Raw genomic sequence first — 26,394 nt, forward strand, 5'->3', positions numbered from 1 at the left:
CTGGAAAAACCATAGCCTTGATTAGACGGACCTTTGTTGGCAAAGTAACGTCTCTGCTTTTCAATATGTTGTCTAGGTTGGTCATAACTTTTCTTCCAAGGAGTAAGTGTCTTTTTATTTCATGGCTGTAGTCACCATCTACAGTGATTTTGGAGACCCCTAAAATAAAGTCAGCCACTGTTTCCACACCTATTTGCCATGAAGTGATGGGACCAGATGCCATGATCTTAGTTTTCTGAAAGTTAAGCTTTAAGCCAACTTTTTCACTCTCTTCTTTCACTTTCATCAAGAGGCTCTTTAGTTCTTCAGTTTCTGCCATAAGGGTGGTGTCATCTGCATGCTGCTGCTGCTAAGTCGCTTCAGTCGCGTCCGACTCTGTGCGACCCCATAGATGGCAGCCCACCAGGCTCCCCCGTCCCTGGGATTCTCCAGGCAAGAACACTGGAGTGGGTTGCCGTTTCCTTCTCCAATGCATGAAAGTGAAAAGTCAAAGTGAAGTCACTCAGTCGTGTCCGACTCTTCATGACCCCATGGACGGCAGCCTACCAGGCTCCTCCGTCCATGGAATATCTGAGGTTATTGATACTTCTCCCAGCAATCTTGATTCCAGCTTGTGCTTCATCCATCCCAGCGTTTCTCATGATGTGCTCTGCACATAAGTATCACTTATATGTGGAATCTAAAAGAAAAAAAAAAGATACAAATAAACTTATTTACAAAACAGAAACTGACTCACAGACTTTGAAAACAAATTTATGGTTACCAAAGAGAAAGGGCGGGGGATAAATTAGGAGTTTGGGATTAACATATACACACTACTATATATAAAATAGCTAATTAACAAGGACAGATGGTAAAGAATCTGTCTGTAAGGCGGGAGACCGGGGTTCAATCCCTGGGTTGGGATGATCCCCTGGAAAAGAGAACAGCTACCCACTCCAGTAATTCTGCCTGGAGAATTCCATGGACTGTAGAGTCCATGGGTCACAAGGACACGACTGAGTGATTTCACTTTCACTTTTTTTTACTGTGTAGCACAGGAAACTCTACTCAGTACTCTGTAATAGCCTACATGGGAAAAGAATCTGAAAAAGAATAGATATATGTATATATATAACTGAATCACTTTGCTATATCTGAAACTAATATAACATTGTAAATCAAATATACTTCAATATGAAAAATAAATTGAAAAAGGACAAAAAAGACAATTTCACTGTTTTTGGATGACTACATTTTATTTTTAATATATCATTTATTTTTAAAATCAAGATAGAATTCCTGTACCATTCAATTCACTATTTTAAAGGACACAACTTAATGGCCATCAGTGTATTCACAAGGGTAAACACCCATCACACTTATTCCAGAGCAATTCATCCCCCCCTAAAGAAACCCTGTCCCTAGGAGCAGTCACTCCACCCCCACCTCCCCAACTCCTAGCCCCCTAACAACCACCAACTGTCTCCTTGCTCTATGGACTTGCCTATTCCGGACATTTCCCATAAAAGGAATCATTCAATATATATATGTGGTCTTTTGAGTCTGGTTTCCTTCCCTTAGCCTCTGTTTTTTTTTTTTTTTTTCAAGCTTTCCTCCTGTTGTACTTTATTCTTTTTTAAGGCTGAATAATGAATGTGAGAGAGGAGAGTGAAAAAGTTGGCTTAAAATTCAATATTCAGAAAACGAAGATCATGGCATCTAGTCCAATCAGTTCATGGCAAATAGGTCGGGAAACAATGGAAACAGTGAGAGACTTTATTTTGGGGGGCTCCAAAATCACTGCAGATGGTGACTGTAGCCATGACATTAAAAGATGCTTGCTCCTCGGAAGAAAAGCTGTGACCAACCTAGACAACATATTATTAAAAAGCAGAGACATTACTTTGCTAACAAAGGTCTATCTAGTCAAAGCTATGGTTTTTGCAGTAGTCATGTATGGATGTGAGAGTTGGACTATAAAGAAAGCTGAGCACTGAAGAATTAATGATTCTGAACTCTGGTGTTGGAGAAGACTCTTTTTTTTAATAAAAGCTTTTATTATGATTTATTTGGCTGCACAAGAGTTATTTTAATTGCAGCATGTGGGATCTAGTTCCCAGACCAGGGATTGAACCTGGGGCCCCTCCATTGGGAGTGCACTGTCTTAGCCACTGGGCCACCAGAGAAGTCCTGGAGAAGACTCTTGAGAGTCCGTTGGACTGTAAGGAGATCCAACCAGTCCATCCTAAAGGAGATCAGTCCTGAATATTCATTGGAATGACTGATGCTGAAGCTGAAACTCCAATACTTTGGCCACCTGATGCGAAGAGCTGACTCACTGGAAAAGACCCTGATGCTGGGAAAGACTGAGGGCAGGAGGAAAAGGGGACGACAGAGGATGAGCTGGTTGGATGGCGTCACCGACTTGATGGACATGAGTTTGAGTAAGCTCAGAAAGTTGGTGATGGACAGGGAAGCCTGCTGTGCTGCAGTCCATGGGGTCGCAAAGAGTCGGACACGACTGAGCGACTGAACTGAACTGAACAACTGTATGGATATACCACATCTTGTTAATTTACCAGCTGGTGGACATGTAGATTTTTCCACTTTTTGGTTCCTAGCCCTTGAAAATGTAGCATCCAAAATAAGCTGTGTTGTAGTATTAAAATCTATATCAGAGTTTAACAATTTGTACAAAAAAATAAGATCCCCTCATTAAGCGACTTAGCAGCAGCAGCATTAATGCTTTATGTATCTTGACTACACACTGAAGTAATAATTTTAATATGTTAGGTGAAATGTATCATTTTTTTATAAAGACAGCCTAAGAACAAGGCAGGGAAGAGTGAGCTGTTGAGGAGGGGGCAGGGGCCCCTTTCCCCCTGGGATCTCATACTCCCTGCCCAGTGCTGAGTCTGAACGGGGAGCAGCGTGGGCCTGGCAGCAAGAGCAGCCAATCTCACAGTCCCCCTGCCTCGGCACCCAGGGGAGCTCCAGAGAGGACAAGTCCAGGCAGGAGCTGGTGGATGACCGTCCCCCTGGGACGGGACCCAAGACTGGAATGACTGCACAAAAGGAGTAATGGGAGCAGCCAGCGACAACAGCGGCTTCTCTGAGCACCTGGTCTGTGCCTGGCCGGAGAGTCGATCAAGTCCCCACAAGCTCCTGGGCTCCTCTCCTTGCCCAGGAGGGAGGGCAGTGACTGGGCAAAGACAGAGGCTTCTTTCTCTGGGCACCCGGCAGCAGGGTCCCAAGCAGCCATGGGGAGGCTGGAGCCCAGGCCCTGTTCAGTCAAGTACCTTGTGTACGTGTCCGTAAGCAAGTCCATTCCACTCTCTGGGCTCGTCAAGACTGGATGAGATGACTTGGAAGGTGTTTTCCAGCTTTAATATTTCAGGTTTCTGCGAAAAGTCCTGAGTGAGATATCGTGAGCTCAGTGCAGGCTTTATCCTTCCCAGCTGTGTGACTTCTATGCTCCTCATTCCCCGTCTCTAAGATGGAAAAGTAATCATTACCTCACAGTGATATTGCAAGGTTTAAACCAGACAAGTCGTTGCTGACATGCTCACTATGTACCAAGCACTGTCCTAAGGGATCTGCACAGATGAGTTGATTTAATCCGTCCACCAAACCCTCTAAGGCAGGGGTCCCCAACCTCTGGGATCTAATGCCTGATGATCTGAGGTGGAGCTGATGTAATAATAATAGAAATAAAGTGCATAATAAATGTAGCAGCTTGAATCATCCAGATACCATCCACCCACCCCACACCACCACCATCCTGCTCTGGGGAGGTCTTCCATGAAACTGGTCCATGGTACCAAAAAGTTTGGGGACAGGTCTCAGAGGAGTCCCATTGTCCAAATTCATATAGTGAGGATGCTACAGAGCAAGGGTTTTGAACCCAGAACACCCAGTTCCAGAGTCTGTTTCTTTACCCACAGGCCAACCTGCCTCCAGTGTGGATGGGAGGCATCACATTTCCTCAATAAATGTTGGAAAGGGGAGGGAGGTGATATTCCATGATGGTTAAAATACCTCTGGCAGAAACACTACTAAGCCGACAGGGACACCAAGCCCAAAAGGATGAGGTGACGTGTCCTGGGCCACCGCCAAAATGGTGACAATGCGAAACCCGTCTCCTGGCTCAGAGCTCCCCTGTGTATTTGAAACTGGAGTGGATCTCTAGTTATGCATGCAAATGTGCTGGCAGGTATGTGGCCCCGGCCCAGGCTGATTTGGGCTGATTAAGACCCGAATATCAGGGCAGTGCTTCCGGAAGCGCCTCTGCCTTCTGTGCACAGTCTCTGAATTTCCTCCAGGTGCCATTTTTAGTCATTCAGTTTTGCGTTATTAAGAACTGGCTGTTCAGGGTGCTTAAAGTTACTCTTGTCTTCAGAGACTCAGTTTAGGTAGTTCATGAGTGTTTATTGTGTGAAGAGCATGTACTAGGCATGGGAGCTACACATGGAAGGACCTGTTCATACCTCCCTGCCCTGCCCTCTGGGAGTTCCAACTGAATCAGACAGACAGAACAAATCCCCTTGCTCAAGCAAATTGCTTATAGATGGACCAAAATGATAAAAACCAGTGTTGGTGATGATATAGGGAAACAATCACTCTGGTTCCCTCTTGGTGGGAAAAGAACTCCATATAACCTATCTGGAGGGCAGTTTGGTAACAGGTATCAAAAATCATAAAATTGTGCCTACGCTAAAACCCCCCTGAAATTCTACTTCTCGAAATTGGCTCCAAGGAAATAATGATGGCTGGACACAAAGGTTTAGTTGTAGTTCATGTAGCACTGTTTATAAAAATAGAAATCCTGGGTACGTCCTGAATACCCATTGGTGGGGGACTGATAAATGAGGCCATATCTTTCATACAAAGGTCATAATGGAACATTTGATGTTGGAAAGAGATTCACATTGTCAGCTAGTGGGGGTAAAAAGCAGGTTATAAACAGGATCTATGGTGTGACAGCAATTCCCCCCCCCGCCAAGAATCTGCATTTGCTATAAGAAGAGCTAACATTTGTTGAACTATGGGTGGAGGTTTGTGACATTGTACAGGAGACAGGGAGCAAGACCATTCCCAAGATAAAGAAATGCAAAAAAGCAAAATGGCTGTCTGAGGAGGCCTTACAAATAGCTCTGAAAAGAAGGGAAGTGAAAAGCAAAGGAGAAAAGGAAAGATATACTCATGTGAATGCGGAGTTCCAAAGAATAGAAAGGAGAGATAAGAAAGCCTTCTTTAGCAATCAGCGCAAAGAAATAGAGGAAAACAATTAATGGGAAAGACTACAGATCTCTTCAAGAAAATTAGAGATACCAAGGGAACATTTCATGCAAAGATGGGCTCAATAAAGGACAGAAATGGTATGGACCTAACAGAAGCAGAAGAGGTGGCAAGAATACACAGAAGAACTGTAAAAAAAGATCTTCATGACCCAGATAATCACCATGGTGTGATCACTCACCTAGAGCCAGACATCCTGGAAAGTGAAGTCAAGCGGGCCTTAGGAAGCATCACTACAAACAAAGCTAGTGGAGGTGATACAACTCCAGTTGAGCTATTTCAAATCCCAAAAGATGATGCTGTCAAAGCACTGCACTCAATATGCCAGCAAATTTGGAAAACTCAGCAGTGGCCACAGGACTGGAAAAGGTCAGTTTTCATTCCAGTCCCAAAGAAAGGCAATGCCAAAGAATGCTCAAACTACTGCACAGTTGCACTCATCTCACACGCTAGTAAAGTAAGGCTCAAAATTCTTCAAGCCAGGCTTCAGCAATACGTGAACTGTGAACTTCCTGATGTTCAAGCTGGATTTAGAAAAGGCAGAGGAACCAGAGATCAAATTGTCAACATTTGCTGGATTATCCAAAAGCAAGAGAGTTCCAGGAAAACATCTATTTCTGCTTTATTGACTATGCCAAAGCCTTTGACTGTGTGGATCACAATCAACTGTGGAAAATTCTGAGAGAGATGGGAATACCAGACCACCTGACCTGCCTCTTGAGAAATCTGTATGCAGGTCAGGAAGCAACAGTTAGAACTGGACATGGAACAACAGACTGATTCCAAATAGGAAAAGGAGTGTGTCAAGGCTGTACCTTGTCACCCTGCTTATTTAACTTATATGCAGAGTACATCATGAGAAATGCTGGACTGGAAGAAGCACAAGCTGAAATCAAGATTGCTGGGAGAAATATCAATAACCTCAGATATGCAGATGATACCACCTTTATGGCAAAAAGTGAAGAACTAGACAGCCTCTTGATGAAAGTGAAAGAGGAGAATGAAAAAGTTGGCTTAAAACTCAACATTCAGAAAACTAAGATCATGGCATCTGGTCCCATCACTTCATGGGAAATAGATGGGGAAACAGTGGAAACAGTGTCAGACTTTATTTTTTGGGGCTCCAAAATCACTGCAGATGGTGATTGCAGCCATGAAATTAAAAGACGCTTACTCCTTGGAAGGAAAGTTATGACCAACCCAGACAGTGTATTAAAAGCAGAGACATTACTTTGCCAACAAAGGTCTGTCTAGTCAAGGCTATGGTTTTTCCAATAGTCATGTATGGAAATGAGAGTTGAACTATAAAGAAAGCTGAGCGCTGAAGAATTGATGCTTTTGAACTGTAGTGTTGTAGTAGACTCTTGAGAGTCCCTTGGACTGCAAGGAGATCCAACCAGTCCATCCTAAAGGAGATCAGTCCTGGGTGTTCATTGGAACGACTGATGCTGAAGCTGAAACTCCAGTACTTTGGCCACCTGGTGTGAGGAGCGGACTCATTTGAAAAGACCCTGATGCTGGGAAAGATTGAAGGTGGGAGGAGAAGGGGATGGCAGAAGATGAGATGGTTGGAGGCAGAAGATGAGATGGTTGGAGGCATCACTGACTCAATGGACATGAGTTTGAGTGGACTCCAGGAGTTGGTTATGGATAGGGAGGCCTGGTGGACTGCAGTTCATGGGGTTGCGAAGAGTCAGACATGACTGAGCAACTGAACTGAACTGAACATTTGTTGAGTCACTTTTAGGTGTTATTTCAATCGTATAACATAGATGTTCTCTTTAAAATTAAATATATATATATATATTTTTTTAATTTTCATTTTACAATTGAGGAATTGAAGCTCAGAGGGTTCAAGAGACTAGCCCACATGTATACAGCTAGGGTTAGAGTCCAATTGGGGAAGTTGTGCATTTAATTGCAGGGCAGTGGTCTTCCTCTAAACAGGTAAAGTGTAGGGAACAAAGGTGGTTCTCTTTGGATAAAATTTCTTCATTATGTGCATTGATTTTTTTTTCCTTCTCAAAGACCATGGGTTTCTTCTGAAATAAGAAAAAATTCATTTTTTTAAATTTCAAATAACCTGACCTGTTGAATTCTACACATCAGAGACAAAAAGCATGACCTATTCAGAAGACTTTTCCCCGGCAACTCCTCCACCTGCCAGACAGTTGTTTTAGGTTGAAGGCAGAACACCCTAAGGTCTGGTCTTTAAAACTACAAAGGAGGACCCTCATCCTCGGCCAGCCCCCCTCAGGCCCGTCAGCCACTGAACTCCAGGGCTTAGACTTCACCTGCAGTTCTAAGGTGGGCACTTGGGTCACAGTGGCCCTGTTCTTTGTGTTGTAAGGCTTCGACCCAATCCATTTCAGAAAGAGTTAGGCAAGGAGAAGCCCAATTAAGGAGCCAAAGATTCTTTTTTTGACCCAAATCATAAAGATTCCCTGGAGTCTTTCCCACCAGGGAGTTGGCTGGGATTTTTTGTTTTGTTTTGTTTTATTCCCTGAGCTGACTGGCTACTCTAATGTGCTTGTGATAGAAGTATCTGTCACAATGGCTTAGATGACTATATCCTGCATTTCAAAAGAATTCTGTATGTGTGTGTGTGTTTGTAGCACGTGGGGAATGGGAGGAGGAGGAGACAGGGAGTTGTAATCATAATAGCAAAATGATAATACTAATAAACTCAACATTTACTGAGAACTTACACATGCTGAGAGGTTTACATGTGTTATCTCACTGAAGGAACCCTCCCTTAAAAGCCATGAGGTAGGCACTGTTATACCAATCTTGAAGGTGGGAGAACCCATGCTAGGTCATATGAAACAATTTGCCCATGGTTATGTCATGCAACTGATAAATGGTGAAGTTAGAGTTACAAACCCAAGTCCTCCTCTAGTTAAGCACCCACTTCCTGGAGCTGTGGGAGCCCTCCAAAGACTTTACACTTCCCAGAAATACACACACACACACACACACTTTCAATTTCAGGGAAACCGCTGTTTTCAAGTCTCACATTTCACCTGGATCTAAGTGTGCTACTTTGGAGCTAGTCCAGCTTAATGGCTCTGAGATCAGGCAGTCCTGGATTTATATCCTATTTCTAGAAGGCAATGGCACCCCTCTCCAGTACTCTTGCCTGGAAAATCCCATGGATGGAGGAGCCTGGTGGGCTGCAGTCCATGGGGTCGCTAGGAGTCGGACATGACTGAGCGACTTCACTTTCACTTTTCACTTTCATGCCCTGGAGAAGGAAATGGCAACCCACTCCAGTGTTCTTGCCTGGAGAATCCCAGGGATGGGGGAGCCTGGTGGGCTGCCGTCTATGGGGTCGCACAGAGTTGGACACGACTGAAGTGACTCAGCAGCAGCAGCAGCAGCAGCAGCACACATTCCTCTGACCTTAGGCCTCGGAATTCCTAGTGTAAAGTGGAGACTGATAATAGTAATACATACACACACATACATAATCACATAAAGCTTGGACAGTTCACTTCAGTTTCTCAGTAGTGTCTCTTTGCGACCCCATGGAATGCAGCACGCCAGGCTTCCCTGTCGTTCACCAACTCTTGGAGCTTGCTCAGACTCATGTCCATCGAGTCAGTGATGCCATCCAACCATCTCGTCCACTGCACATAGATACTATTGTTTAGTTGCAAAGTCATGTCCAACTCTTTGCAATCCCGTGGACTGTAGCCCGCCAGGTTCCTCTGTCCATGAGATTTCCCAGGCAAGAATACTGCAGTGGATTACCAGGGGATCTTCCCAACACGGGGATGGAACCTGGGTCTCCTGCATTGCAGGTGTTATGTTTACAGTCTGAGACACCCTTAATTTGCCTATGATGTAGTATAGCTAATGTATATAATGTAATATAGCTAAACCATTCACATTTGTGATGCAGACTTTTCTGTTTTCAGACTTAATGGCTACCCGGTATCTCATGGGGATTAAGTGTGTGTGTGTATATATTTATTTTATATATATATATATCAGGCTTCCCTCATGGCTCAGTTGGTAAAGAATGCACCTGCAATGCAGGAGACCTGGGTTTTATCCCTGGGTTGGGAAGATCCCCTGGAGAAGGGAAAGGCTACCCACTCCATACAATGAGATGGTTGGATGGCATCACCGACTCAATGGACATGGGTTTGAACAAGCTCCAAGAGTTGGTGATGGACAGGGAGGCCTAGCGTGCTGCAGTCCATGGGGTCCAGGCCTCCCTGTCCATCACCAACTCCCAGATTTTTATTTCTAGATTAAATTTGCAACACAGGGAACTGCACAGATCTTAAACGTACAATACAATGAATTCAGACAAATGTCCACACTCGTGTAACCACCATCGGAATTAAGGTAGAGGATCTCTCCATACCCGAAGAGCCCCTATGCACTCTTCCCCTTCCAATCAAACCCTACCCTCCAAAGGCAACCACAGCTCTGATTGTTTTTCTTTCCCACAACAGATTAGTTTTTGCCTATTTTTGACTTTTGTCTAAATGGAATCATTCGTAATGTTCTCCTTTTGTGTCTTGCTTTCATTTAACACGGGCGGCCGGTCCTGAACTGAGCCTCGAAGCATTGCTAGGACTGACTACATGACAGTGGGGGCAGGGGAGGAAATCTGAGGCAAAAAGAATCGCTCGGGAAAAGGCAGGACGGAAGAAACACTGTATTTGGGGAGGTGGGTGCGACTAGAACGAATACCCAATGGGAAGGAGTAGGAAAGAAGGATGAAAAGGTAGGTTGGAGTTTTGCTTTACAGAGTTTTAAATGCCAGGTCAAGGCATATAGACTTTATCCTGAAGGAAGCAGGATTCCTGGACAATAAAGTGGACTGATGAGATCTGGGGTTTGAGACCATATATATACAGCTGGTAGCAAAAAAATGGAGTGGGAAGAGCCTGGAGGCCAGGAGACCAATTATTCGATCATTCATTCCTTCACCCTGAAAGTATTTATCTGATACTGGGATCTGGACTTTGACTTTTCTCCATTGCATTCCACCCCTGTCTTGGTCCTCAGAATAGGAAATGAATAAAAGTTGGTAATCCCTGTCTGCTGGTTGTTTCAAATTCTATTCCTCCTCTTCCTACAAAACCCCTGATTTTTTCTGGAAGTAGCATCTTCATCAAATTATGTTAAGAGACTCTTCGTCCCCATTGAGTATGTCTTTCTTGAAGACCCTACTGATCAGATGTCATCTTAGATTATTTTGCATGTTATGTTAGATCAGCCCAGAGAAATAGGAAGGTCAACTTTATACTCTGGTGGCAGGCTGAGGGTAGCATCTAAGTATGTTCCACAGTGGATCACTGGTTCTACAGGTTTTATAGGTATACAGTAGAGATGGGGGGAGATGATTTCATGGTCAGCTCAGTTTGTTGAAAAAACAAACGAAACAGGCTTTCTCACTGCAGAACTCTTTGGTGACTTGGCTTGATAGCTGTATACGGTTAATTTCTAGAAGAGTCTGGTATGAAGCTTCCCCCAAATGTTTCGATCCCAGAACCTTTTCGGCCTGGAGCGTCTTGGGCATTCTTGTGTCTCCCAGGATACATTTTTGGGATTCCCTGAAATGACTTCAGAGGATTTGGAAACAGTTCGGGTCCAGGAGAGTTATGGAGCAAACGGCACAGGAAACTGGAGCCAGAGCAGGGCAGAGCCACCTGCTGTGAAGAAAAGACAGCCGCTTCCGCAGGAAGGCACAGGGACAGGAGGGAAGGGAGCAGGCTTGCCTTGGGCAGAGCAGTTACACAGGAGCAGGAAGAGGGAAGACACTTCCCAGCTAGAGAAGGAACAGTCTCAGGGCTGGACTAGACCTGGAAAGGGCATCCATGCTGCAGAATTCCTCCAGACTCTTCATCTTCAAAACTGGCTGTATTTGGACCTGGTACTTGCTGGGGGGGGGAAAGTCCATGGTAACTGGCCGTTGGACACGCCAGTGACCAGGAAACAGCCTCTTCCACAGACAGAAGTGAAAGTAAAGGTCGCTCAGTCATGTCCAACTCTTTGCCACACCCACATACAGTCCATGGAATTCTCCAGGCCAGAATACTGGAGTGGGTAGCCTTCGCCTTTCCCTTCTCCAGGGGATCTTCCCAACCCAGGGATTGAACCTAGGTCTCCCACATTGCAGGCAGACTCTTTACCAACTGAGTCACAAGGGAAGCCCAAGACTACTGGAGTGGGTAGCCTATCCCTTCCTGAGGGGATCTCCCTGACCCAGGGATTGAACTGGGGTCTCCTGCGTTGCAGGCAGATCCTTTACCAACTGAGCTATAACAGAAGCCCCAAGAGCCCTGAGCTATCAAAGGACTAAAAAGCGATCAGGTAGGTCTTCTAGAAAACTGAGCCTGAGGTTTCATGAAAGGTGGGCAGATCTCGGCCTGGGCACAGCTTCAACAATAAGGCTCCACTCAAGTCTGCACGAAGTCACGGCTGCGGTGGATGCCCTGCAGTAATACAAGTGCCAGCTCCGCCAGTGACTCTGGGCAAGCCACTTTATTTTTCTGGACCTCAGTTTTCTCACCGGAAAAATTAAAACCATATTTTTCCCCCCACAGTGAAGCCAGTAATTTTTTAAAGTAAGATAATGGATGTAAGATGTTTGGCACAATGCTGGGTACTCAAGACTTCATAAAAGGTCCCTCTGTTTGCTAGTTACCACCAACAAATTCCTCTTAGACCCACTGTCTCTGTAAAGGTAAATTTGTTCCGTTAAAATGGTTAAGTGATGTTTTACTGTAGAGGGTAAAAACTGGTAGAACGAGTTGAAACAAACTGCTTTTCATTTTCGGCAAATCCCACCCAGCTCATCCCCTGGCGGCTTCAAACAGAGCATAAGAATAACTCAGTGGGACTCTGCACTCATGGAGACTCTCTGGGGAGGGACTCCCCAGTTCTTAGGGATGCTGGCCGCCTCCCCCTTTCCCAGCATCTGCCTCCTGCAGGGGGCTGCTGAGACAGCCAGGCGGGCCAGGAAGGGGGGCAGGGTCAGAGGTCGCTAGACCAAGAAGAAACTGTTTTATTTCCCTGGCGGGGCCTGTTTTACAACAAATCAGAACATTTTCAGGCTACAGAGGAAACATCCCTTGCCATAAACTAATCCTTTCTGATTAGACTCTTGCCTAAGGCACAGAAGGGTAAAATCCTGGGGTATGGTGTTGGGGGCTGGCTGGCTCATTGTGATGCGGTTCATTGTGATGCCCGCTTTACTTTCTTCCCTGAGGCCTGGCTGTGGCTCTAGTAAGCTTCTTGGGCTCTTTCTAACAGTTCTTTGGGTTGAGAAGGCTCAGCCTAGAGGCTGCTGGATGGGATGGCTTTTGAAGATGGTGTCAAGGGTCCTGGGAAATGTAATTTTGGCAGATGAAAACATCTGGTACATTTTTTCCCTTCTGGGTTTATATATATAGATAATAAGGTGTATGTATATATACCTTCAAAGTCACAGTTCACAGATAGTACATAGGTAAAAAGAACCCAACTGACCTTCAAACCCCAGACTTTCATTTCACAGCTGAAGAAACTCAGAGATGGGGAGTTAACTTGCCTAAGGTCTACACAGCCAAGGAGCAGCCGGGCTGGAACTCATACCCCAATCTCTTGACTCTGGGTTCAGCACCTTCTCCCTCATTGCCTAACAACAGGACTATGTACCAGGCACTCTATTAAACGCTTCACCTGCATTTAATCCTCATAACCGCCCTATGCTGCTGCTGCTGCTAAGTCGCTTCAGTCGTGTCTGGCTCTGTGCGACCCCATAGATGGCAGCCCACCAGGCTCCTCTGTCCCTGGGATTCTCCAGGCAAGAACACTGGAATGGGTTGCCATTTCCTTCCCCAATGCATGAAAGTGAAAGGTGAAAGTCGCTCAGTCATGTCCGACTCCTAGCGACCCCATGGACCGCAGCCTACCAGGCTCCTCCCTCCATGGGATTTTCCAGGCAAGAGTACTGGAGTGGGTTGCCATTGCCTTCTCCAACCACCCTATGAAGTAAATAATATTATTATTCCCATTTATACAGATGAGAAAACAGACTCCTGAGAAACAAGTTATGAAGCTCAGGGTCCCAGCTAACGAAAGGCTGAGCCAGGTTTTGAACCGGGGTCTTGAGACCTGGAGCTGGTCACCATTCATAGGAAACTATCTAAGGAGCAACAAACCTTTTAAGTTGACAGCCTTACCTTTCAATCCTCCAAACCACCTCACAGGCCGCAAGGAACCCCCAGCAATTGGAGAGTGGAAGAGAGTGAAACAAACATAAGCTCCCGAGCTTGTCCCATCCAGACGGTGCTTGTGTCTGAGTTGTCACTTAGTTCAAGGATGGCCAAATGAAATCCTGTGACCCTAAACTGAGCCATCAGTCAATTCAGAGACCACTAGGAATTTGGAAGTACAAACAGTCAAAGCCACTGGCTAGAGAGTCAAGTTTCTATCATCTGCCTATCAAGATTCTGATCTCCAGGGAGACTTCCCTAGGGTCCACCAGTGGGTAAAGCTGTGGGGATCTGCGCATGACCTAGGAGGGTATGAAGGACGGAGTTTATTGCGAAAGGGCAGTGGGTTGAGGCTGAAGGAAATCTCTCTTTAGGGAGAGCTGCCGAGGCATGACTCAGATTTCAGAGGCGCCTGGGCAGAGGGGAACGTTCATGCTCACGTCCCCTGTGAGGCTGGGGAGCCTGGTGACTAACTCCCAGGCACACCTGCCTTGGGCTGAGTGTCCTGGGTGGCAGGAGCAAAGGAAGAGACGAGACAGGAACGCACTGTTTCCCTGGGGAGGCCAGCTAGGCCCATCCCTAACGATAGCAACAATAGCTTACATCATTAGGACTGAGTGTACAAGAGTGGTGTAAGCGCTTTGCATGTGTTACCTCATGTAAAACCTTACAAAGTAGAAGCTTAAAGATGAACAAACGGAGGATCAAAGAGACCAAAGGACTTGCCCAAGGTCACACAGGGAGGAAACGGCAGCCTCAAGATCTGAGCTCCAGTAGCTCATCTCCAGAATCGAAGTTCTCAAAAGAGACCAAAGGACTTGCCCAAGGTCACACAGGGAGGAAACGGCAGCCTCAAGATCGGAACTCCAGTAGCTCATCTCCAGAATCGAAGTTCTCAGCCAGAGGAGCTTTGCTGTGTACGTGTGTGTGCACCGAGGCGGGTGCGTCTGCAGATGACAGTGAACTCTCATGGAATCCTCCAGCACACACGAATCACTGTCATCTGAGAGTAAAACCGATTTCACAAAACTACAGCCACAGACAGAGAAAGGTGGAAAGGTTTTCCCCAACAGACGAATCTGATGAAGGTTCACCCAACCAGGCTTCTGTGTGAGCAGAAAGAGACACATTGTTCATTTCTCTCCCCACCCTGTATATAGATGCTTGGCCAGAGCTGGCCCTCATCAAGTTCACGGAATGACTGCTTTTTCAGGCAACAGAAAATGGTGGTTCAGGGATTGAATTTATGAGCCAAACAGCCTGGGTTCAAATCCTGGCTTGGTCACTCAATTCCTTCACTCCTTTAAGCCTGTTTCCACACCTATAAAGCAGAGGTGATGACTGTACCTCAATCTCTGGGCAGTTGTAAGGACTGAGCGAAACAGGGTAGGTAACATGCTTAGCCCAGTCTGATATATAGTTATGTGTTCAAAGAATGAGAGCTACTATTATAAGTTTTAACGATGAAACTTAAAAAATCATTATAATAGTACTTTGGCCACCTAATGCAAAGAACCGATTCATTGGAAAAGACTGATGGTGGGAAAGATTGAAAGCGGGAGGAGAAGGGGACGACAGAGGATGAGGTGGTTGGATGGCATCACTGATGTGATGGACGTGAGTTTGAGCAAACTCGGGGAGTTGCTACAGTCCATAGGGTCACAGAGAGTCAGACATGACTGAGCGACTGAACTGAATGATGAAATAAGTCTCCATACTCACTGAATGAACAAATGAGTTGACATGTGAACACAGCTGGATTCCAGAGCAATTGGGGTGGGGGTGACGGAGCCAAATAAATGAGCCTGGTCTGGGAGGGAAAGCTGGCCATGCCACCGCAGGACACGTGGCTAGGCCGTATGGGCAGCCTGTCTGGAACGCAGTCTGAAAGGTGAGCTGGGGCAAGTGAGGCGTGGTGAGTGGTTGCTGACCTTCCGAGTTAACTGCCCGCCTGAGGGACCTGATCTTGGTGTAAGATATGGTTCGCAGGTCCCTCTAGGCCAGTTTCTGAACTATTCCCCTTTCCTTTCCCCACTGCTTCACCATCTTAACCCCAACTGAGAGACTTAAAAAAGTCTTCTGGGCAGGGCAGCGGAGGATTCAGTAAAACCCTCCCCTCAGTGAGCAAGGTCAAGCACTTAACCTCTGACCACGTGGCCTCTGCCTTCCCCAGAAGGTACAGAGCTCGCCTCCTACTACACCCTCCTCCAGTGAGATGAGATCTAAACAAACATCAGAGGCAGCCTTAGAAGGAAAACCCTTAAGGAAAAGGAAAGGACTTTATGGGTTAATTGTACCTATCTGAACCTCCCTAAGCCTGGAGCAGGCCACACCTGTCCCAACCACCCCACCTACCCCAGCTCCCTCTAACCTAGGATGGCAGCCCTGACCCCAGACCTTACTTCTTCTATTCAGCAACTGGGGGTCCAGGATCCTCTCTGTCCAAAGCAGGCCTTGGACATTCTTCCTCTAGTTCCTCAAGGAGACCGTCATCTGAATACCCAAGTCCCCAGGGTGACCCCTTCAGATAGATGAAATACAGAAGGAAACACATCTTCAGCCTTGCTTGCCAGGGTGGTGGTAGGGACTAAGGTGCTTCTCACTTACTTTTACTTGAAGCTCTCATTTATTTGGAAGCGGGCAGTATCTGGTTTAATGACCTTTTTCTGAAGTGGGCTGGTGATGGCCCACAGTGGTAGGAGGTGGGCTACTAGGGCCCGAGGCCAGGTCCCTGGAGAGAGTGAGCCTCAGGGGCTGAGCCGGCCGGGTTCTGTTCTTCCTAGTGGGTCCTCTCCTTCCAGGACAGCAGCCACATTCTTCCTGGCACTGGTCTCTCTGGCTGCCTCCTGTTCTGGCTGGTTCCTGGCAACAGAGAAAGAATCTCCAGATAGCAGTCTGGCCACTTCTTCCTTCTCAGTTCAGGGATAAGCCTTCTCTGACTTGCTATTCCTTAATAACTATAAAGAGTCTCTCTCTCTCTCTTTTTTTCCCCCTATTAATGGGAGAAATAATGTTAACAGATATACGAAAAGAATAAACTATAAATCGCCCCTGATCCTACCACCCCCGATACTCTCTGCGTGTACCTTTCCTGTTCTTTCTCCACTCATGGAAATGGGTTTTAAAAATAGGAAAGGACTCATTTACTAAAGGTAAAGAGTAGCTGAAAGACTTAAAAGTAGGGAATCAGACCCAGGTTCATTCGAGACCAGCTCAGAGATCCCTGGAAATGACCTTGGGTAGAGAAAACACCGGCAGATGGTGGAGAACAGGGAAGCCTGGTGTGCCGTGGTCCTTGGGGTCACTAAGAGCTGGACCGAGAGACTGAACCACCACCAGACATTTCTCTTCTAGGCCTCACTTCCCTTGCTTGTAAAATAAATAGTACTTACTTCACTTGGTTATTGTGAGGATTAAATGAGACTAAACAACTGAGCTCAGTGCCTCGAACACAGTAAAGACTCAAAAATGCTAATAATTGTGCTGTAAGCATAGGAAGTAATTTCCACGGTGTTAAGGGGCTTTCTGTAGCATCCTTTTGAACTGTGATTCAATATCCAACTATATTCAAGGATCTTAATTTACCTCACTGAGCCTCTGCTGAAGGGTATTTATATTAATTCGATTTTTTCAGATTTATAAACAACGCTCTGATGCATATCCTTGCAGATAACTCTCCACACACAGATTATTTGCTTAGGCTAAATTCCTATGAGTGAAAATGTAAGATCAAAGGATGAGTTGAAATCTAACTCCAAAGTCTGGACTGATTCACACTCCCTCCAGCAAGGAGACAGCTTGCTTTCTCTCACCCTTGCCAACACCATTTTCTTTCATCTTTATCAACTTGATAAGTGGAAAAAAAAAAAAAAAACTTGCTTCTCTGTTTCCAGATTTTTTTTTTTTCTTTTAAGGGAGCTCTCAGGATGACTTTAGACCCCATGATTCCTCATGTCCTTCCATTCCTCTCAGAAGGAATGTAGGTGGTGTTATTGGCAGAACTGTGATAAAAATCTAAAGTACAGAGTGTAAAAGGGCCTGGAGGCTGCCCACTCCTTGTCCTGATTCTTCATGAGTACAACTTCCAGGTCCTTCCATGCCTTCTAGTTAGGGCTACATTCTGAATGTTGGGTGTGCGGCCTGTCCCTCCACTTAAGTCCAGCGATGGGGTAGAGAGGAATATCAGGATGAAACAGGGCTTTAGGTGCACACCTAGGACAGTATTACGGGACCCACAGGATCCATAATGGTATCTATGGTGATGCTCTGTTCCAAATCTGAAGTTCCAATCCAAACTCCTGTGCTTCAGTAGGGGTGTTTTCTTTAAGCCTCAGTTTACATATCATGTGGGGACAGTGATAACATTCTGCCCTGCCTCTCTGTGGCTTTATCAGAGAAGATAAACCATAGGAAAACACTATGTAAGCTGAAAAGAGCTTTACATATAGAAGAGGCCTTTTTTTTTTTTTTTTTTTTTTCTGACTGCACTGAGCAGCTTGCTGGATCTTATTTCCCAGACCATGGATTGAATTCTGGCCTCAGCAATGAAAGTGTGGAATCCTAACCACTGAACCACCGGGGAATTCCCTGAAGGAACTGTTTTTAAGGAAGGTTGAGTGCTGAGTGCCATAAACTGTGTAGTCAGGCCGATAATAGTTGGAGGCTGGGGATCCCTTTCTAAGCTGGGTGCTCACCTATAATACCAGCTACCTACTCCTGGCCATTAGGTCTACATGGAGATCTTATTTACTCCGCAGATCAATCCCACTGAGGGACGATGGGGACCCTGAAATTTACAGAGTCACTGGCCCAAAGGTATATGCTAATAACAGGAAGGGCAGGGATTCAAACCTGGAGGTCTTTCCTTGGGGGTGGGGACAGAAGGCAACAGCTGATATGCCAGAATGTCAATGACCTTGTGTAAATTATACACATTTGTTCATTTTTCATTTATTCAACAAATATTTCTTGAACACTTGTTGAGATCTGGGACAAAGTACCAAGGGAGGTTTTTCCTTGTATAGTTCCTGCAGTCCAAATGCTAACAAATCCGTCCTTACGTTGGAAGTGCTATCCAGCAACCTATCTACTTTCTTTCCCTCCTTCCTTCTTTCCTTCTACCCATCCATCCATCCATGACTTTGTTCCAAAAGGGAACGCAGGAGGTTGAAAGGACTGTGCCCATGGCTTTGGGGTCAGGTAGAGCTTGATTTGATCCTACTTGAATACTAAGTCGATAGCCAAGTGATCTTTGATGAGTTACCTCACCTTTCTGAGGCTGCTCCTTCTCTGTAAGACGGGGAAAATTATGACAACTATGCCATGGGACTCAAGACAATTACATGATATGTACTAACACACCTAGAACTGTGCCTGGCACATACTAAGGACACCATGTTATCTCCTTTAATTCTCACAGTGATCACTTCACTGAGGAGGAAATCTGAGTAATGAGGAGGTGAAGTTGCTTGTCCAAGGTCTTGGGCAGCTGACTCTGGAGTTGCTCAATACTCTAGGAGTTGTCTGTCTGGAATGAATAACGTGATCCCATTTTGCAGGGAGGAATGACACAAAGCATTTAAAGAAAGCATCATAGAGTAAGTGCTCAATAAATGATAATAATTCTAATTAACATCTGATCTGATTCCTGATTTCACTGCCCAGAGCCTTCAGGTTGGACAGCCCTATTCTCCATTCATGCATCTTATAGGGAAGCTCTGAGCAAGGACTCTGAGCTTTTATTCTCTTTATCTCCACTTTTACTCCAGGAAGAATGGGACATGATGACCATTTAGTCAAAGGGCATTTGATTTACTTATGGCAGAAAGTGAAGAAGAACTAAAGAGCCTCTTGATGAAAGTAAAAGAAGAGAGTGAAAAAGTTGGCTTAAAGCTCAACACTCAGAAAACTAAGATCATGGCATCTGGTCCCATCATTTCATGGCAAACAGATGTGGAAACAGTGGAAACAGTGGCTGACTTAATTTTGAGGGGCTCCAAAATCACTGCGGATGGTGACTGCAGCCATGAAATTAAAAGACGCTTACTCCTTGGAAGGAAAGTTATGACCAACTTAGACAGCATATTAAAAAGCAGAGACATTACTTTGCCAACAAAAGTCCATCTAGTCAAGGCTATGGTTTTTCCAGTAGTCATGTATGGATGTGAGAGTTGGACTATAAAGAAAGCTGAGTGCAAAAGAACTGATGCTTTTGAACTATGGTGTTGGAGAAGCCTCTTGAGAGTCCCTTGGACTGTGAGGAGATCCATCAGTCCATCCTAAAGGAGATTAGTCCTGATTGTTCACTGGAAGGACTGATGTTGAAGCTGAAACTCCAATACTTTGGCCACCTTATGTGAAGAGCTGACTCATTGGAAAAGACCCCGACGCTGGGAAAGATTGAGGGCAAGAGGAGAAGGGGACGACAGAGGACAAGATGGTTGGATGGCATTACCGACTCAATGGGCATGAATTTGGGTAAACTCTGGGAGTTGGTGATGGACAGGGAGGCCTGGTGTGCTGCGGTCCATGGGGTCGCAGAGAGTCAGACACGACTGAGCGACCGAACTGAACTGAATGACATTTAAACTGGGATTTTGTTTATAATTCCTAATCACAAAAGCACAATCAATGCAGAAACTTTGGTCAGGGAGGAGAAGGATAGGGGAACAATTAAAATTTTGTCATCCTGGGGAATTCTCCAGTGGTTCAGTGGTTAGGACTCTGAGCTTTCACTGCTGTGGGCCTGGGTTCAATCCCTGGTCACGGAACTAAGATCCTCAGTTGGGGATGTAAGATAACACAAGCCGCCACATGGCAAAAAACCCCAAATAAATAAATAGAATTCCGTCATTTTGGCACCCACAGAGGAACACTGTTGACATTTGGGCATTTGTCCTTTCCATGTTTTTATATAGGTCAACAAATTGTCATTAAGTGTGGAACAACCATAAAGTTTTAACGTGTTAGAAAAGGAAGAGCTGTTAGCAGGGCATCCACACTCAACACTGCAAGGCCCCTACTGTAAACAGTGCTGTGAGTGTGCAGCGCACAAGCTGCAGAGACATGCAAAGCAGCTCTGGCTCTCAGCAGTCACCTAACTCAGCGGTCCTAACCTTTCAGTTCAGTTCAGTTCAGTTCAGTTCAGTCGCTCAGTCGTGTCCAACTCTTTGCAACCCCATGGACCACAGCACACCAGGCCTCCCTGTCCATCACCAACTCCCGGAGTTTACTCAAACTCACGTCCAGTAAGTCCGTGATGCCATCAAACCATCTCATCCTCTGTCATCCCCTTCTCCTCCTGCCTTCAATCTTTCCCAGCATCAGGGTCTTTTCAAATAAGTCAGTTCTTCCCATCAGGAGGCCAAAGTACTGGCGTCTCAGCTTCAGCATCAGTCCTTCCAATAACTATTCAGGACTGATTTTCTTTAGGATGAATTGGTTAGATCTCCTTGCAGTCCAAGGGACTCTCAAGTGTCTTTTCCAACACCACCATTCAAAAGCATCAGTTCTTCAGCACTCAGCTTTCTTTATGGCCCAACTCTCACATCCATACATGACTACAGGAAAAACCATAGCTTTGACTAGATGGACCTTTTTTGGTAAAGTAATGTCTCTGCTTTTTAATATGCTATCTATCTAGGTTGGTCATAACTTTTCTTCCAAGGAGAAAGGGTCTTTTAATTTCATGGCTGCAGTCACCATCTGTGGTTTTGGAGCAAAAACTTTCCTAAGTTACTGAGTGCTATGTGTCAGACTCAAATTCATGTCCATTGAATCGGTGAAGCCATTTAATCATCTCATCTTTTGCCATCCCCTTTCCTTTTTGCTGTCGATCTCTCCCAGCCTTCATGGACATGAATCTGAGCAAATTACTGGGAGTCAGTGGAGGACAGAGGAGCCTGGAGTGCTGCAGTCCACGGAGTGACCAAGAGTTGGATATGACTTATCGACCAAACAACAACAACAAAGTGCCAGGCAGGCTTCCCTGGGGGCTCAGTGGTAAAGAACCCGCCTGCCGATGCAGGAGACACAGGGCTGATCCCTGGGTCAGGAAGATTCCCTGGAGGAGGAAATGGCAGCCCACTCCAATATTCTTGTCTGGGAAATCCCATGCACATGGAGCCTGGACTACATGGGCTGTAGTCCCTGGGGTTGCAAAAAGTCGGACTCTACTGACTGACTACACAATAACAGTGCACTTCATCTACATTATCCTATTTAATCCTCAAAATAACCTTACGAGGCGGATACTATGTTTATAACCATTTATAGGTGGGGAAGCAGACTCAGAACGCTTAAGTCATTTGCCCAAAATCACACAGCTAGTAAACAGTTGGGCTAGGATCTGAACCCAGGTCAGCCAGTCTCAGAGTAATACTGTCAGATAGCACAGATAACTCTTAGCACTATGCTTGTAATATACAAACATGAAATAAATTGCAGTCATCATTACTTACTGTTATTATTGTGAGTACAATCATTATGTCACATACAATTGGTGAGTCTCTGTTTTCAGTCTCCTCTGCCAAGAAACCAAGAACTGGGCCAATCCAAGAGGGGAAGAGATGCCAGCCCAGCTGCGCCCTGGGCTGTGCCCACGCCACACAGGAGTAGGAAAGGGGTAGGAGTGGGGGGAAAGCTCGGGTAGTGTCTCTCTAAGAAACCTGGCATCTCTGAATCCTTCAGCGAAGGCCTAGAACAGCCCACGCCCTCAGACTGGGAGGCTTAGCTCCTGCTGGAGGGTCCTAGCAACCTTATCAACTGGCTCGTGGTACCCTGCCAACCTACCCTGGACCACAGTCCCTCCATCTCATCCAGGTGCCTTCTGGACATTCCATGTGTGGAGACGTTAAAACCCTCTGCCCCACAACCTGCTGATCTCTGTAGACGGGTGAGGGCAATTAAAGAGGCACGATCCAGAGGTGTAGAGAGAGAGGACCCATTTTAAAAGCCCAGCGAGCACAGACACGCTGCCTGGGTTCCCAGTCTCCACCTGAGCCCAGCCAGCATGAGTCACCCCTAGGCCCTTTACCTGGGAGTTGCAACAGAGCTGAAAGAAGCTTCACAGCCTTCCAGGAGGCGGGCAGACAGGGGCACAGACAAGTGTGCCATCCTTCGGGCAGTACTAAGCTCTGCAGTTACAGCTGGCACCAAATGGCCCTCCTGCCACCAATAAACCCTGCCAAGGGCTTGGGCATCCAAGCTCTGCTCTCTGATCAGATCACAACTCTAACGCTACCACTCCTAGGCCATGCAGCTTGAGGAACTTATTTAATCACTTCATACCTCCGTCTCCTCACCTCTAGAACAGGGATAACACAAGGGCCTATGGCATACAGCGGTTTTAAGGAGACAAGGTACGCAAAGGCTTAGCACAACGCCTGACGCGTGAGGTGCGCTGGGCACTGACCGTGTGCCAGACACCACGGAAGGCGCTGGAGATTCAACAGTGAGCCAGACAAGGTCTCTCCTCTTACAGAGTTTACATTCTAGAAGAAGGGACGAAAGACAATAAACAATTTAGAGAGATGTCCGAAAGTCACAAGGGATTCAGAGAGCCAGAATTAAGTGATGTGATAGAGTGACTGAATGTCTACTTTAATAAGGGTAGCGGGAGAGGCCTGCTCTGAGGAGGTGGCTTCATTAGCAATTATTATGATTATTTACTGTTTATTTGTCAGGACCCCCTCCGTTATCCCCAACATAGCTTCCAGTGAGGAACGAACCTCTGACAATTCTCAAACCCAGTATCCTCTCTCCACAGGCCTGACCACACCCCAAGAGGGCTCCTCTGGATTCTGGCCTTACCTTGAAAACCTCCATCAGACTGGCAGGAGTAGCTGAAACTCCACCTTTCCCTGAGAGAGAAAGGAGTGGGCCAAGGTGAGGCTCTCAGGAAGACAGAGCAAAGGGATGATGTGTCAAAAGGTGTGTGCATGTGGCGGGTGGAGGTGGGGGGGTGGGGAGGAGAAAAGAAAGAGAGAGGAAAACAAAAGATACCAAGACTGGCCTAGACTTCAGTTCAGATTACTCGTGGTGGAAGCTCTATAAAAAGTTCTAGCATTCTCCTGTTTGTTTGTGGATCTTCTGGGTTTACCAACCTTGTTCTTTATGGAAGACAGCTCATGGCAATCATTCCACAGTTACTTAGTCTAACAGGCAACTGATTTCTCCTGCGTTTCCAATGCAGAATGAAGCACCTACTGCAGTTTGGGAAATGACCGGCTAGCTAAAGGTTTCGAAGGTGATCGACTTCAACTTTTCCATCCCTTGTGTGCTGGCCAGAGGTATGTGGTTTGCTGACATCTCATTCAGATCTGTATCACACCAAATAAAAGGCTGCCTGCCTCCTACACCCCCACTCCTGGCCACCAACACACACACACGCACCCCAGATCATAAACTCCAAGAGCAGTAACCCTGTCTTCTTGGCCTGTCTCCCCAGAACCCAGAGTAGGGCCTGGCACACATTAGGTGTTCCATACATGTCTGCTGAATTGAGGCCAGTGACTTCAGCTCAAAGGGACAGCCACATGCGGAGTGAGATGACTGAAGATTCAGATCTGGGCTCTGACACTCACTAGCTCATGCCCTTGGGCAAGTCACGTTTACCCTCCGGCTTCCATTTCCTCACCTGTGAAGTGTGTGTGTTGGGGGAGGAAGAGAGCGTGCTACCACAGTGGGTTGCTGTGAGCCGTCAAGAGAAATCACCTGAATAACTGTAAAAGACTATTCAGAAATAAGTGTTCCCTTAAAGGGAGAGCTCTAGGAAAAAAGAAAGGGGACTTGCGCAGAGGCCCTAAGGGAAGATCTGCTCTCTCCTTTGGGAATTCCCTGGTGGCTGTGAAGTAGTCCATGCTGGGTAGGGGAGGAGGCCAAGGGAATTTGGCAGGGTGGTGGTAGCGCGGAAGGGGGGTGGGGGGAAGGATGTTCCAATGTTCCAAGTATCCAGGATACTAGAAACAGAAATCGAGATTTCCTGCAGCCAAGTATCTGTCGGTCCCTGTACTTTTCCTCTGGCTATCTTCTCTCCAGCATTTTTTTTTTCTCCTCCCTCCTACCTCATCTCCACCCCCACCCCCTCACCAAGGAAGGAATTGGCCAGTTCCACCCAGCCAGCCCCCCCAAGGCTCCGCCCCCAACTCGGCAGGCCAAGAGTTAACAGCTGCACCTGTTGAGGTATACCTGCTGTCGCCGGCACCTGTACCTGTAGCCAATCAGCGCCAGCACTGCCGGGAACCTACCTGTCAGCAGAATCCCCACACTGAAACCTCAACATAAATCAAACAGTTCCCTGGGCAGGGAATGTCTGTGTCAGGCGAGAATTAGAGACGAGCGGTCAGCAGAGCCTCGGTGCCCGGTGCCGATCCATCGTTCCAGCCTGGGAGCCTGGGAGCAGGAAGATGTCGAATGAACTTGAGTGAGTAAACAACCGTGGATGCCTGGCGCTCTCTGAGCAGGGAGGCTGTATGGGGTTTCTAGAAGGGGAAAGGGCAGGGAGACCGGCGCCAAGATTCACAGAGCAATTTGTAAGGGTAAATGAATGGGCTGACGATCTCACTCCAGCGTGTTGAGGCAAGCCCCATTTCAAGTGAGAGCTGAGTGTTTCCCTGGGAAAATCTTTTTTTTTTTTTTTTTTCTCCTTTCTCTCTCTGCTGAGCAGTTTCGAGCCAGGTGGGGAAACACAGGACTGAAACTGTGAAGGCTTTCGGCACCACTTTCTGATACACTGAAGGGGCCCTGGAAGTCAGAGACAGCGGCCAATCCTATCTAGGCTTTCCATTTTCTTGCCCCAAAGAACTTTTTTGAGGTGGTTCTAAGAACTATCTTAGGCAGAGAGTTGGGTTTTTCTAAAGGGACTTGCTTGTTGGGCTAGAACAGTCCCAAGTGGGAAAGTTAAGTGTGCTGGTTAAACATATGCACTCTTTAGTTGGCTTGACCTATGTTCGAATCAAGGCTCAGCTCCTCATGTGCTGTGTGATCTTGATTTGGACAAGTCATTGAACTGATCTGGGCTTCATTTTCCTCATCTAGAAAATGGGTATAAGAATGTTCTGTAGGATTATTGAGAGTTAAGTGTGATAAACTCTTAGCACAGAGCCAAGGTCTGAAGAAGCATTCAATAAAATGTGGTTGACTTCATGCAGAGGCTGTTCTAAGGCTGAGGAGGCTGAGCTGTGGTTTTCAGTGAGGTCATCTCTATTGCCTGACAGGACGCAGGTGACTTCTTCCCCACAGCTGGGATTTAGAATCCCTGCTGGCTGATGCTGACTTTCACCATGGACTCCCAGCTCGGGGTCCAGACCTCAGAGAAGGTGGGATGAGGCTGGGATTCTGGGCTGCTGTAACCTGAGTTTAGGGAGCTGGCAGAAACCAAGCTCCTAAAACACAGACTGTCCTTTTCCTTCCACCCTCAAAGGTAAGAGGGCAGAGTCAAGGATTGAACAATATTTTTTTTCCTAGCTACTCCTTAATAGATTATTTTAAGAACATGAAGACCTAACAGCATAGCGTGTGGTGGGGCCTGACTGCAGACAAGTTTCCATGATACCAGTCAGCTCTTGGATTCTCCCGGGTTAGCTATCTATGTCCATGGTAGAATCACTGGCCATCAGATTTCTCTGGAATGGGCTTCCTGGGGTTGATAACATGGTAACAACTGGAATAAGAGCAGGTCAATGGAGCTAACACCGAGGTTCAAGTTCCAGCTCTGCCACTAATCAGCTGTGAGACTTCGGCCAAGCCACTTCACCTGAGGGTCAGTTTCCTCACCTGTAAATTGTGGTCATATTGGTACTCACTTAATGGAGCTGTTGGGGTATCCAATAACTTTAGAAAAGCAATTGGTTTGAATCTTGGTTAAGGAGCAATCTAAAATACCTTTGTTACTTCA

General features: G+C 46.3%; 1 protein-coding gene and 1 long non-coding RNA gene across 3 annotated transcripts in view; one reads left to right on the forward strand and one right to left on the reverse strand.

Moving 5' to 3' along the window:
* On the reverse strand, positions 630 to 24,855 carry LOC108637167. Of its 2 annotated transcripts, none has more exons than XR_001918865.1 (4): positions 24,746 to 24,855; positions 16,107 to 16,361; positions 3,282 to 3,473; positions 630 to 679 (listed from the first exon to the last, which is right to left on the reverse strand). It is a non-coding gene; the product is annotated as an uncharacterized LOC108637167 (long non-coding RNA). The 2 variants fall into 2 exon arrangements; XR_001918864.1 differs by lacking the exon at positions 24,746 to 24,855 and adding an exon at positions 23,310 to 23,423.
* The window catches only part of GRHL3 (grainyhead like transcription factor 3), a 38,852-nt gene continuing 37,105 nt past the window's right edge, over positions 24,648 to 26,394 (forward strand). The window contains exon 1 of the mRNA XM_005676846.3: positions 24,648 to 24,921. Coding sequence (XP_005676903.1) covers positions 24,905 to 24,921 — 17 coding nt within the window. The 5' untranslated portion in view covers positions 24,648 to 24,904. The remainder of the gene's footprint in view (positions 24,922 to 26,394) is intronic.

Source organism: Capra hircus, chromosome 2 (assembly GCF_001704415.2).
Source record: "Capra hircus breed San Clemente chromosome 2, ASM170441v1, whole genome shotgun sequence".
Taxonomy (NCBI): domain Eukaryota; kingdom Metazoa; phylum Chordata; class Mammalia; order Artiodactyla; family Bovidae; genus Capra; species Capra hircus.